At 34.8% G+C, this 14,789-nt stretch overlaps 1 protein-coding gene across 15 annotated transcripts in view; it reads right to left on the bottom strand.

Annotated features, from left to right (window-relative positions):
* Window positions 1–14,789, bottom strand: part of LOC118272267 (rap1 GTPase-activating protein 1) — a 283,102-nt gene that overhangs the window by 83,872 nt on the left and 184,441 nt on the right. For 3 of the 15 annotated variants that reach the window (XM_050693603.1, XM_050693606.1, XM_050693611.1), the window contains exon 1: window positions 2,760–3,636. The exons of the other annotated variants lie outside the window; for them this stretch is intronic. In XM_050693603.1, coding sequence (XP_050549560.1) covers window positions 2,760–2,987 — 228 coding nt within the window. In that variant the 5' untranslated portion in view covers window positions 2,988–3,636. Of the gene's footprint in view, window positions 1–2,759; window positions 3,637–14,789 lie in introns of those variants that run through there. 15 annotated transcript variants of the gene reach the window in all.

The raw sequence follows: 14,789 nt of genomic DNA, 5'->3' as shown, positions 1-14,789 counted from the left end.
TCACATCCAGCCATATTTGTTACTAAAATAATTTGTGGTAATTACCATTAGTTTACTGAAATAAATTAATGAAATCACATTAATAAAATTTACTGAATTCTAATAATGGAAAATAATACCTAGGTATAAATTAGGTATGCGCTATACTTTTATAATTTTCCTGTTTTCCTGCATTCTTAGGTTATTAATAATCAACCTTTTTGAGACCTAACGCAAACGAAAATAGTCCTAAATTGAAGAGATTAAGGAATATTTAGCCAAGAAGCCTTTAATAAATCCATACGACTTGTTCTTATCTAGGCTTATACATGTCCTCGATAGTTGCAAAAACAATACATAATAAATATATTTTATAACGCAAGCACTAATTAACTAAAGGACACTACCGATGTCCAAATGAGGAAACATTATTGTAAATTACAATTGGATTAGCGGATACCCATAGACTAGCAGACTAAAAATAATTAAATACATTACACAGGTACCTATGTATCTTAGTACTTAGTTATGCTACGTATATAGCTAGGTATATCGCATAATTGACCTGTTTTCGTACATTCAATTTATTATTATAAATTAAAGCGATTTTACGAGTAATTTCTGATTTTTCCTACAAACATTTCAACACAAGGAAAAAAGTATATGGGACTAGGGGTCCGTTGGATGCAAGTCACTCCCGATAGGCTGGTTTGGAAAATCTTTAGAGATACATGAACATAGGTACAAAAAAAGACGATTTGTGGCTTAAAATGATGATTGGAAATAACAACTACCTATTACATTGTATAGCGGCATTACGTGTCGTAATGTGCACCTCTGCCTACCCCTTCAGGGATAAAAGGCGTGAAGTTGTGTGTGTGTGTATAACTACCTATTAATTATTTTTATCTATCACCTTTATTTAGTCATTATTAATACCTTTAAAAAATAAGCCTCAACATTATCAAGACGTCCATTACTGAACTATTTAAAATATTCCAAACCTAACCTCCTCCAATGACTTCCAGATTGACCGGTAATAAAACAGGTTCGATATTCAAAACCTATTAAAACATTGACCTACTGACACTGGATTGCGCAATGAAAAAACCGTTAACCAGAAATTGGTGACACAAAATAGAGAATAGACAATTCAAAGGCGATAATTTTGCATTTGGCCAAGACATTTTTTAACAGAATTTTATTTTCTCTATTCGTCACCTGTTTATACAAGTATTATGATGGTCGTATGATTCATACATGGCTTGCCTAACCAGTTAATTCAATGTTTGTTAGTAATACTTATTTATCTTTTTTTTTTAAGTAACGTCATTGCAAACGGAAAATACATTGCAATATGGGAATACACTATTCCTCTTGTTAGTCATTTGATTTATAAATGGGGTTAATAATACTGATGTGCTTTGAAGCCTTAGTAGCTTCGACTAAGCCTATGACGCCTGTCTGTCTGCCAAAGTCAAAAGAACTTTATAAATAAACGATTAGAAGCTAAAGAGTACATTATTATTTTTTATTATTATTATTGGTCGCCAGTTACTTCGTATGTGTTCCAAATTCAAAAAGTCAATGAAGTTAGAATAATATTCTTTTTTTTTATTTGGTCGCCAGTTACGTCGAATGTGTTCCAAATTCAAAAGGCCCTATTTATAATAATTTGATATTAATTAAGAAAGTTTCTATTCGTCTATTGCACATCATGAGTTCCTATTTTAAACATAGATATTTAAAATTAGCATATAGAAGAAATAAACAACGGTATTATCGAAATTGGTAATACTATGAGACAGTAATTAATATTAAAAATATGAATTTAAGGAATATGGAGGCGTCTGTCTGCACTTTATTGACATTGACGTCATTCAATGCATCCTTTTGCGGTTAAATGACAGTTACTCTAAGATATATTTAACTAATTCTAAAATAGATGCTATGTTTAACATAATAAAGTCTAGTTTTTATTGACCATCGATGTAAATGACTACGCTACTAATTACTTTCAAAACTAATTATTATGTTTTTCTGCTTACTTTCGTAACTATTTGACAAAGAACTCGACTTGTTTCAAGCCATTAAGAGCATGACTTGAAACTAGTCGACTTCCTACGTATGTGAGCCCCATTTCAATGCCAAACAATACAATAATAAACATCATGAATGATACAATATTTAGACATCAACGGCCCTCCCTATCAACAGTATCAATTATCAACATAAAGTTACCAGATTCAAACAGAAGCACTTTCGTTATCACAATTTCATGGTTTGGTTTTTTTTTTTTTTTTTACATTTAATGGGTCGACGTTTGGCCGCTATCTCACCTGATGGTAAGTGATGATACGGCCTACGGTGGAGCACGTCTGCCCATAAGCAACCTATTCACTCGGGCCTTGAAGACACCCAAGTTATACCCATCAGGTTACGCAGCCTAATCAATGTGAACTCCATGTAAAGTTATCAACAACGCAACCAGGGGCCAATTACCTCAAAATCAATCGAAGCGATTTGTACCGAATAACAATCGCGTTTTATGACCAAAATAAGTTCTAAAAATATAACAAAACCCAAATAGACCGATATAGATGTTATCGAGACCCTTCAATCGTAATATTTATTATTTGATTACAGGCATGAACTATGATTGAAGCCTAGCACACAAAATGTAAGCCTTTGAACACAAGATAACATCACCAATGACGCAATGCTTCGTAATGGATCCTCCATTATATCTGTTTATGTGTGCTTATGTGTAATGTGTTTACCTCTTTTTGTTCGGTAGGTGTGGTGGTCCTGACTCCTGTCAGGTCCTTCCACCGGAGCACGCCCATGACGGCGTGGCGAACCCACGAGCCTCGTCTGCCAGTCCTCCCGTTAGACAGTTCATCCACCACACCACACAGCACAGAGTTCACCACCAACTTCCCAGTTCCATCCTTATCACTCTTTAGCGCCACTTCGCTACTAATCGGCAACGACCTTCTTTCCCTCATAAAGCTAGAAAAATAAATCGCTGCCAGCTCTCTATTCAGGCTTCCCAAAACGCATCCTCACAAGACACTCACTATAAATCATCCTAAGATATCGTACTTCAAAGACGATATAAATCTTCCAGTGAAACGTTTATTTTTATTACAGTTTTCGGGTCACCCAGCTGCGATCTTTCCCATAAGCGCCCGGAAGTTTTTCAATTATTCCTTTAGCTATAAAAGAAAAGTCTTGTCCTCAACAAAACTGTCCTCTAAACGTCTTTTGGCAGTCCAAACACAGAAGTCATGTACGAAAGCAGTAGGCTCTAACTTTCACTTTGGATGCGTCTTCGTTGCCCTGGATGTAGGTTAGACGTCTTTCGCTGCTGGTTGTCCACGAAAACGTAAACAGAGTCGCAGTCTGATAAATTCACTCACAAACTTCTCGAGATGCAGTTCTTAAACTTTTTAGCACACAATATTTATAAAACACAGTTCGTATTTTTTTTAACACCCCTCGTATAAATTGCAATCACTCCAAACACTATTCCAATATATTTAAAAAGTTCCGAAACACGGAGTTGTCAAAACACGATCGTAGCGCGATTATTAAAATGTCGAAGACAACACGACGTCTACACCGGTTTACGTTCGGAAACCGAATGGAGCGGCGCGTGCCACATGCTTCTGCTGACAAAGGCGCGATGAAGAATTCTTGTCTCTTTCTTCGCTACATAATTGCTATATTGTAGACAGGGACAAGTAGAGAATTCAACCTTCACACTCGATGCAATGGAGACAAGACAGGTGAATGTAACACCCGGAGAAGACAACAAAAACTTTTCAAACGTTTCTAGTGCGATTTTCTATTGTGCTAGTGCGACATTCAACTTGTAGAAAATTTTTATAACAGTATACTTTACTTTGTTATGTATCCATAGAAAGTAAAATAAATGTAGTTACATAAATATTTACAATATTTTTCAACAAAAAATTACCCATTTTAGGACTTAAACTTAGAAATTCAGGATAGACAAATTCAAACCTTCATTCCCTGTACACAATACTAATTAGAATAACAATTATCTTTGTTACTATTCTAACAACTTCCCATAAATGTATTTTCCCATCCCCATGAAAGCCGTTGCAAAAGTCCCATAGAATTTCGGCGTGGATGCGTTTGCGTGGGAACATCCGGCACTATCGTTCCACATCGAGGCTCCCTTCAAACAAAGGGACCAACAGGTGCCCTTAACACTGCTTCTTACTTCCGAAGCCAAGACAAGGACCCTGAGAAAGAAGCCCATAAGTACTCAAAAGGGAGGATGTGGTCCCAATCAATAAAGGTCATATTACTCCAAAATACATTTGAACCAACTTACCATTGATGATGGCAATTTTTGCACACTTTATGTTGTTTTTTGCGCAGATGCCATTTTGTGAATTGTTAATTAATATTTCATTAAGCTCCTTGCAAACTTTGATGCGGAAACAGATACCTTATAAATGGAGGAAGGATGTGGTGTTGTCAATTGAGTGATAGCTCCTAAAAAGCATGAATATAATATTGCAATGTGGGCAGAGGGTAGATATTTTATTACTTGGGTGAATGAGCGTCAAAAATGGAATCCTTACAATTGGTCTACAGGATAAATGATCTCCGTTATTAGGCACATTAACTGTGCAATATATTATTTAGAATTTTAGTGCAATGCGGATGAAATCCAAAAATTCCCTCATGAGGTTTATACAGGAAACAATATATTTATTTGATAATAACAATTAGTCATTAGTGAATACAATAATAATGGTTCCTAACTGGCCATTACGTGTAACCAACCGCTTAAATAATTTTCTGATCTGAATTAATTAGATCGTAATAAATAACTATGAAGTTTTCATGTAATAGAATTTTCACTTTCCGGCACAAATAACGCAGTATTTTATAATTCATACATAAATGTAGATTGGTTACATCACTTAATTAATGCATGCACTACACGTCCGCATAAGTAGAACAGTGGCAGACTCATTCATATATCAATCGAAAGAAAAAAAAACACGAAAGATATATCACTTTATTTATCATCGTCAGTAGTGTGGATCACAATAAATATGTCTACAGCCCTAGTTTATAATTGTAACCTCAAATCAGACAGAATGTGCAAATTGCGTTTTCATGTCACGTCATTTGGTCCTGCGGTACTGTTTAAAACATTTGGCTAACCGCGGGGCGTCCCAGTGGAGTACCGCATATATTTGTCACAAAAAAGGTCAAATTACTATAGGAGAATATGAAATAAACTGTTGTTGGGTAAACATGGAGCAAAGTGGGAGGTCTTGACGAGACAAGGGCTTCTTTGTTGTATACAGGCTGGTTTTAATGGCGTCTTACGCCGAAAGATGTCAAATTAAAAACATGAAGGAACTCAGAGCCGACTAATTAAGTAATCGTCAGTTAAAAACAAACATATTAATATTTTGTTAACGATAGTCCTTAATGGACTATGTGTTTGAAAAAGAAAAGGATCAACTACTGTAATTACTATAGTTAAAAAGCCAAAAGCTCACTAACGAGATGTGTATACCCAAAAATTCAATTTAATTAAAACCTAGCAGTAACGACGTAATCAAACAAATTTCCATGCGAAATCATTAGTGGCTAAACTGAGCCGTACGTATCTTCAAACATCAATTATCATTAGGCGTGTTTTTCAACCATAAACACGCGAATATTCCATATCAGAATATTTCGTAAGCGAGCCCACACTACGTTTGAATAGACGTGACTGATTGGGCCAGTGGAATCGACTAGGGATGCGATTCTGCATACTGAAGATCACGTTTGAATAGTGTTGAGCTACAATTTATCGATAGTTTCCAACGTTTCAAAATATCGCCTTATCTTTATTAGCTAACTGCAGCGCGATAAGACAAATTGAAACAAGAAAGTGTGGCTTACTTATATGTAAAAACGTAATCTTAATCAAACAGTTTATGCAATGTCTAAGATTAGTATGGAAGTAACGTGTTGTTATGTGGATTTGCGTAACAATTTTGGTGTTAAAGGCCAAAATATAAACAGTTTCGTTATAAGAGACCTGACTAAACATAAGTCCATCACTACGCTTTTGTGATTACGTAAGCAGCGCATCACTTATGCAAGTGCATGCGCCTCATTTGACGGTCGTTAGAGCATAGCCCACGCAGTACAGGTCTGAAATGTAGCCAGCCAGGCTACACAGAACACAACGATTTGATACACCTCGCAGCACTAAGGTACTGTGAAATCGACGAATGTGGTATGAAGGCAGTAATCTCATAAGGCACTTGATTTACAACAACGTAAGTGGATTTGTTCATACGAAGCAAACTATTTGCGGAATAATCATCTGTTTTATAGCACTTATAGCCTTCTGAATAACGGCTTTCTATTCTTAATTCAATCCAAATTCCTACTCCCTTTGCTCATTTGGACCAATAAAGAATACTTATGCAAACCTACCATTGAAACCGTGCATTCTTAAAAATTGTAATTTTAACGTGCCCTTCAAAAGACCAAAAAGTTCCCAAGCATTGTTAAACAAAGATTATTACAATATACACACTCTATGTGAAGTACGTGAATGAATACTAAAAACTCAAGTCTTTATCACCGAACTCCTTGAGTGAAGTAGAGGGCACTTGAAAAAGCTTAACTTCGATGGGTTATGAAGATACTACGGACATAAGTGCTACTAGTTATTTTAATCTAATCGTTCAAATCTTGGTGTGAATGAGTTAAATAATAACTACGATAAACGATATTAATCTTAAACACTATAATTAGAGACGTAATTACTTCAAATCATTTTAAAATATTTACTACTTCTTATCAGTTTTTGCTGCCGTAAACAAATATAAAATAACCTTAGATATTTTAACACCCCTAGAAAACGTGGAGCGAGAAGGAATATAGTTAAATGAAATGCTGACGGAAACTACGAAAACAAAATTTGCAAAAAGCTTTTGTGAAACTCATGGGCTATAAAGACAGCATATTATTATACTGTCAGGATAAAAGATAAACTAGGTAATAAATGTAAGGAAAACTATAAACATTTTTATATCGAATGCACTCGAAATACTTGGTAGGAAACCTTATGCCGTAGCATTTGTATTTGGCTCACGTTCGCCACAAACTAGTTTGCTCGCATAACCTTTTTAATCTGATAAACAGATCGGTAGTGCTTGCCAACAGATAATTCACTACCTTCGTGTAGAAAAAATAGAGTTGCTTCTGCCAATTTTTTAACACCATTATGTTGGCAGATTTACTAAGCCGCATTGTTGTTAGCATGTTCAGAATATCTAAATAAACTAACTAATATTTTTGACGTTGTTCAAACATTAATTTCTCGCGTGGGCGTCCATGAACACGAACGTTAAAAACTAAATAGAATTCCTAGCTGCTAACTGTAAGTTGGTCAGACGTTTAACGTTTCTTTTAATGCGGATATTTGTTAATTAGAAACGAAAAATGTTCAATCGAATCTTCATCCGAGTTAAAAGCTTCTCCTGTCCTTTTATCTTCTTTAAGTATATTTTTCCGATACCCGAAAAGAGGAATTGAATGTTCGAAGCAGAATGTATGTAAAAGGACAGTACTACGATATTTTACCAGGAGAGGCTGCAGGCTTGGCTTAAGCTATTTATAACACTTACAGGTAACTGTCGAAAAGTGGGTGTTCAACAAGCTTAGCACTATCCCTTCAGGGAATATTATGCGTGAATATTATGTTACTTATTCTCCACCTACATTATTTTCATCCCACAACGTCCAAGAATCGGTCAAATCCAGTACATAAACACCAGTTTATTTATACAACATTGAAACCAAACAACGACTTACTTATCTCCGAATACAATCCTCTAGAGTCCAACCTACAGCTTTATTAAAATCACCTTAATTTTCAAACAATACAATTTCAAGCCTATTACGAGGTGCCCTTAACCGCGTCGAAAGTAAACATTGCTCCATCGAAATTCACGATTCCTCCATTAGCTATCAAGCTATAAAGCGGTTTGCTCATTGCTCCAGCATCCAAGGTCATTCTTTATGTGACCGCAGCCGCTCACAACGAGTAGCCTTGTTACGAAAAAGGTCTATAGGACCGGTCAGATAATACATGGGAATTTGTCCCAATTGTATTGTATAGAAGAAATAATGGACAAACGTTTTAAATTAAAGTCTCTTTTGGTAGCCTGGGCTATAGCAGACCTAAGTTATTAGGCAAAGCATACAAATAGCGAAATAAAGAACTGATGTTGGTTTTTACTCAACTTTTTAACTATTGTCTGTTGCAATTACTTCATTGGTTGTAGTTGTAAATGTGTGTGCTTCCGTTTCTTTATGCCCAATATAATTTTATAACTTTGTTTTGTTAACTAGTGATATCTTGTTAATTAGTCGATTTTAGGTACAACAGTTGTACCTAAAATTATACCTAATATACCTGAAACGATTCATTCGCAATTAAATAGAAATAGGTCGTATTTTGTAGAAAGCAATAATTTAGTTTTCAATTATAAACGTATATGTGTGTACAAGGTTAAAAGCTTTTGGCTGTGTACACAAATATAATAACATAGCAATACGATGTGGGCCGACACAGAATCTATTTCAGAACTTAATTATATTTGAATTAATCAAATTAATAATTTGTTACTGGTCAACCCATTTCACAGTGTCAACTAGAGTGTGCCTAACTTTATTACGCGCGTTATACAAATTATACGGCACATTCGTTAAACAGGCCAAATAAATGTCAAAGTAATTTGGGTTAGATATAAAACTGATATTCTGTAATGTTCTAATTTCAGACTAATAATATTGTCATGTGCGTCATCGCATCAGGAAATCATAATTACGATACCCGCGTCAAAGTTCTAAATAAATCACCAATAGGTACTTGTAAACAATGAATTCGTAGTAACACTGAAATAATTCAAATTGATATTGACTCAGTAATCGAAAGTAGAATCGAATGTCAAGTAAGAAATAGCTAAAAGTCTATTTACGGCACGCTTTTAACTTGAATAACAACTATCGACAATGTTATATATTTGAAACGTGATAGTAGGCAGGCGACGGAAATAGCGCCGACGAAAATAGAATAACCTAGTAAGAAATTTTGAATGCGGACTTGATTGAAAAAAACCCAAGACATTTAGGAACCTAAACGACAAAAACGTAAACTATCGTATTATACCTGACAACACACTGCATTAGACGTTTCATGTGCCTATTTCCAAAGACGACTAAGTGGGCAATTAGTGCGATTGGAGATCGCAACTGTTTGCAGACAGACGTAATCAGACTTCAGGTAAATGCTACTAACTACACATCTGGTATTGACATAGGTGAACATACAATAGTCTTTGACGATACTAAGGGGTTTCCTAGAAATAAAGGTACAACGATACGAGAACATACACCATAAACTGTTTGTAATACCAAGAACCTCTTCTAAAGTTTATATTACAACTGAATTTAAGAGTAAAATAACGAATTTTAAAATCTGAATCATCAGTTCGTCATGTCCGTTCCGGTAAACAGCGGGATTCTGGTAATATATTCCTTCCATTACGTGAATATAAGCAACGAAGACTTTCGAAATTCAGAATATCACTCGTTTGCATTCATTTCAATGCGGTGTGCTGTGTATTTACTTAAATTAAAAATATTTCTTCACTGTCTGCATTTTTTTGTGTTTCATAGTTCATGGAGTACAGATTCAACTTTTTGATATTTGTTTTTGTTTCCATCTGTGTTTTTAATAACAATAAGGTTTCCTACATCAACAAAATTAAAATCACTATTTTTGTTTCAGAGACTAAAACAATCAGTCCTATCTTACAAAATTTCACTAACAAAACATACAATAGTCCTTGGTTCCACACTTTCGCATTCAGTAGTGGGAGGAATTCAATATTCAAGTATGAACTTGCCATCCGTCAATAGTACAAGCCTTTGCTAGTTAATACCGTTGACTAAGCTATTGTTCTATTAAACCGTAGCTCCGAATCAAGCTTGTCCGTGAGCTCGTGACATAATTTAGCATTGCATTGTGGACGCACTTTGATTCTAAGAAGCTCAATTTAACATGCATGTATCTACTGTGGGTAGCAACAGCATCAACCTGTGATTACAATACATGTAGAAAGTCATGCCTTTTGTTTACTTACTGTACTTTTGTTTCTTTCCCCGGGGTTTTCAAGATCTCTCTAATAAGGTTACTTGTCTCCTGGGCTAGGCCCCATGGGCTTCACCACAAACATCCGTCCCAATATGTGATTGCATAGAATATTTGATGCATGGTGTCTGATTTCCATTGAATCAAGTTACCGTTTTGAGAAAAACCAAAAAAAATTAATGAGTTTACTCAAACACCGCGCCTGCTTTTTCCGCAAAAGGGGTGGGTAGATGTGTATTATTTTCCACCAGTTCCGTTTATTAGTTCAACGTTATAGGGGTGAAATTATTGCCCTATATTGAACACAAAATCGTACTCCATAATAGTTAAAGGCATTGTTTTCTGTGCAAAAAAACACTGAGGCATTTTATATTTTGTAGCAAAATGCTAAACAATAGACCATCCGTTAACCCAAAAATTTTGCAATTTGGGTGGGCGATCGGTTGCTGCACAAGTGACATGCGGCCTGGTGGTTTGAATCCCATGTGGCACAATTATTTTGTGTGATCCACAAAGACTGATTTATGGCTATTCTGATTCGTATTGTCCTAATTTCAGTCGTCTTTTTAAACGTTTTATCACAAACTTGAATTAACTGTATTCATTATTTACACAACTTGATACTATGAACACAACATGCATGACGTTGCCATTGTTGAAGCTACTATTGTGCTCGTACTCGTAAACGATACGTCTGCACTGCAAGACTATCGCAATGTTTCAACCGCTATTGTTGTGCTAAGCGATGTAAAAGAAATCATTATCTTAGTAGACATGGATAGGGCATTGTACAACATGAGCTTGCTTTGGATTTGTAGTTAAAAAAGTAATTTATTTGAAAAGTATATTAATGGATTTTGGGCTAGAATGTTTGATACTGTTCAAGGGCAGTTCTCATTTCCAATTCTCGTCTCGTATGAGTCACTTTTGGTTATCGATATTAGAATTGCTATGAATAAAGATGAAATCTTACTACTACTGATATAGGTTGACTGGGAGACTATGCCTCAGGCATTAAGTCCACTTTAACTCGTGCTAAAAATGATGTGCACGTTTTTCTATTTCGTGTGCAAGTAATCTTAGTTGGAAGTACCGATGTTCTTAACAAAATCTTTCTGGATGAATGTGAACAAAATTGCTAGCAAAAGAAACCTTTTTACTCGTATGCGTAGAAAATTCATAAATTTTTTTTCTGTAATTGTTACGAATGTCTGTTTGCGTAATTTTCAAGTGATGTATTATGGATGTTTCGCTTTCCTTGCTGAGCGATAATTTATTGCATTATATTTGCATGCATTCTTAATTTGATGTTGACTTTCAACCATGTTATTTTGCAATAAAGTTGAAATTGTTTTGACGGATATTGTAAATTTTGGGTAGCTTGGTGTGCTGTTGTCTACATTTTGTTACATGTATGTGTGTTCCAGGTTATGTGACTTGACACTTAGAAGTTTATTTCCGTCATAACTGCGTCACTGTTGACGCCAGTTTGTTGGAAATTTCTCGGAACACGCTTTTAATATCCTGTCATTTGTATTGTTTGTAACAATATTTTGATAATATCTAAGTTTTATTGGAAAGGCGCTTGTGATATTAATTCAAACGTAAATAATAGAGGTACTGGATGTTTTGGATGAGATCGCATATGGATCTTAGGACACAATATATACCGAAAATATTTATAGATAAATCTAACACATAATATGTCACATCTCCAGCTGCAATAAACCTGGTTACGATCTTACTTTATCAAAAACTGGCAAATTCATATCAGAAGCTCCCGTTACTAGGTACCCATGTACCTACTAACGGAATCTCTCGGCTGATGATGATCAGTATAGTGATGGTACGTCGAGAAACGTCCACTGCTGAACAAAGTCCTCTTTAGTCCTGCCTAGACTATACAGCATGGCAACAACAAATTTGTACTTGTGAATTCGACAAACAAACCAATCAACGCATGATAATAATCGATTAGTTAGTCGTGTGCTAACAATCGATTTGTGATTAAGTCACACTGTTATTTAATTGCTGCATACAAATTAGGAATGAAGTGATAGTGTTTTTGATGGTGGTGTTTCATAAGCCAAAGTGATGATGGCCAGGGACTTTTATTCGTATACTTTCTCATTATGACGTCATTTAATATACAATGTTTGTATACATATGTATGGATGTCACATATAATACGATGTACATACGGACTTAGAGTCCAAAAAAAGAATGCCAAACTTGTAACAAATCGGCATTTCTAAACTTATTGTTCTTAAGTTTTTTGTTTCGTGTTGAGTGGTTGTCTGTCTCCAGACTATGAGTTCGTTAAGCAAAGTATGAATAGGGACTGCGATTTTTTTTGTAGCAAAAAATCAGGAATTTTGGCCGGCGTCTGGCCTATAAAAATATGTGATTGGTATTCTACCGTAGCACCAGTGTTTTGTTTTATTTCATACATAATATTATGTGTAAGGAAATTACCGTCAATAATACCTACAACAATAGCTAAATATAAAAAATACCATGCATATATGAACCTACCTACATAAACACATAAATAGGTATCGCATAATTTTTCCATCATTTAAATAATTACTTAGTATTCACAATAAGTACTTATAACACTATAATATGACTAATGACAATATCAATTAGTAAACAGCGTACCAATTAACTAATTGTTAGTCCGAGTAAATATTTACTTGTCTATTATATTCCCAGCATTCACCAAGATTCCATTACAAATACCTAAGGTACATGACATTAAATAGGCCAGTTCCCATGTCACATTCTAAGATAGTAATGTTTACATTTTTAGTCTAACAACCCTAATTTAGACGGTTGAAATTCAAATGAAAATTGATAGCAATTATAAATTCCTATTTTAATTGTATTACATATGTATTATACTTATAAGAATTCCTTTCTGTTTATTTATTTTGGGATTTTTATACACCAACACAATGGATATGCCAACTCCATTGTACCTTCTTAATTTTATTACAATGAGTTAGGCAGCCTACAGGACTCTCATGAGCTGCGGACTGCCTAGCGGATTACCGGCGCTCTGGCTTGAAAACCAGGAGTAGGAACGGGGTGGTATTTATTCAGTAAGAGTCTGACACTCCCTCTTACCTCACCCAATGCGGGAGAAGTAATTGGATGTTGAACTTCTCTCAACCTGCTGGATTACCGGGTCTCTACCAGTGAAGTCCCTTGTTACGATACCCACAAAAAGAATAGGGGTGGTCACAAAAATGTATTCTGTTCTGTCGTAACGACACTTCTTCTGAACACTGATCTCTTAATCCTTGAACTTCGCTTATAGAATTAACTTCACAATCTAATTCCAATTTCATAGTAAAACTAAAAATAGACGAACAAAAGTCATTTATTTCAGGAAATTTTAAATCTGTCGTCATCTTCTTATAAACAATACAGCTTATTTTATAAAGGGACGTTAAAACTATGTTCGTGGAACTACGGACAAAGGATAGAGTTCATTTATAAGCTAATGCACATTTCCGTTCCAAACATATCCGAAAGAAAGAAAAATAAATAAATATCTAATAATAACACAGAGCTCCATTAACTGAATGGGAATGCGTAAAATTCTCTTCAAGAACTATGTGCAACAATTAGTATGAAAGTAATGGCTAATCGTGTAAGTGAATTAATCACTTTATTTGAGGGCTATTTTCGTAAGTAATAGTAATCAAAGTATCATAGATTTAGTAGAGAAATAAATGAAATTAATAAAGATGACAAAAAGGAAAACATACAATTGATGAATCGAAACAAAATACATGCAGGTAATTTTGTGAAATGTGATTCCAAACAGTGCAAGCATTGACAATGCCTGTTTGATAACTATAAAAACCCCGAATCAGATCAGTGCGGGATTTTTTATCCTTATTTGCTCTTTGGTAAACAAAGATTCATTGTCAAAATTCTACTCACCTATTTTGTACCCACATAGCATTACGCAGGTGGCCCCGAAAGGAGGAGTGGGTATACTTAAGTGGTCTAACCTAGAGAGTAAAGTAGCCGTAAATAAATAAATTAGGGCCACCAAGCAACTGATAAGTAAAACTAAAAATAGTTGATAATATTGTCACTAAAGATCTAATTGTTTACAACCCTCACAAGATAATGGACTTGCAAATAGAAAAGATAAAAATACGAACAAAGAATTCGACGAACAAAATGGAAGGAACATTATATTTCAGTATTCATCTTTACGCAAAACATTACATTCAGACAAGGAAATTTTAAAAGTATAATTAACCGAAAATATTCAATATTACTTAGTTAAAATATGGCCAAGAAAACGTTTGTTCTTTATGAATATGCAAAAGATGTTAATCTGAGGGGAAGAAAAATATTGAGACCGCTTTTGTTTAATATCACTCGGTTAATTAAAATGTCGTAACAGATTAGCTTGATCGCCATGTTGGAATTTCTGTAGAAGATCAAAATGTTTTGAATATGCAAATGTGATGGGATGTCGCTAAGGAATGTTAGGACAATATAGGCAATCTGTTCAAAAGAAAGGGTGTTCTTGCTGATGGTTATGTAACTAATAAATATCTGGTTG

The sequence above is a fragment of the Spodoptera frugiperda genome, chromosome 5 (assembly GCF_023101765.2).
Source record: "Spodoptera frugiperda isolate SF20-4 chromosome 5, AGI-APGP_CSIRO_Sfru_2.0, whole genome shotgun sequence".
NCBI lineage: Eukaryota > Metazoa > Arthropoda > Insecta > Lepidoptera > Noctuidae > Spodoptera > Spodoptera frugiperda.
Note: the sequence above shows the minus strand (reverse complement) of the source record. Positions and strands in the feature narration are given on the sequence as shown.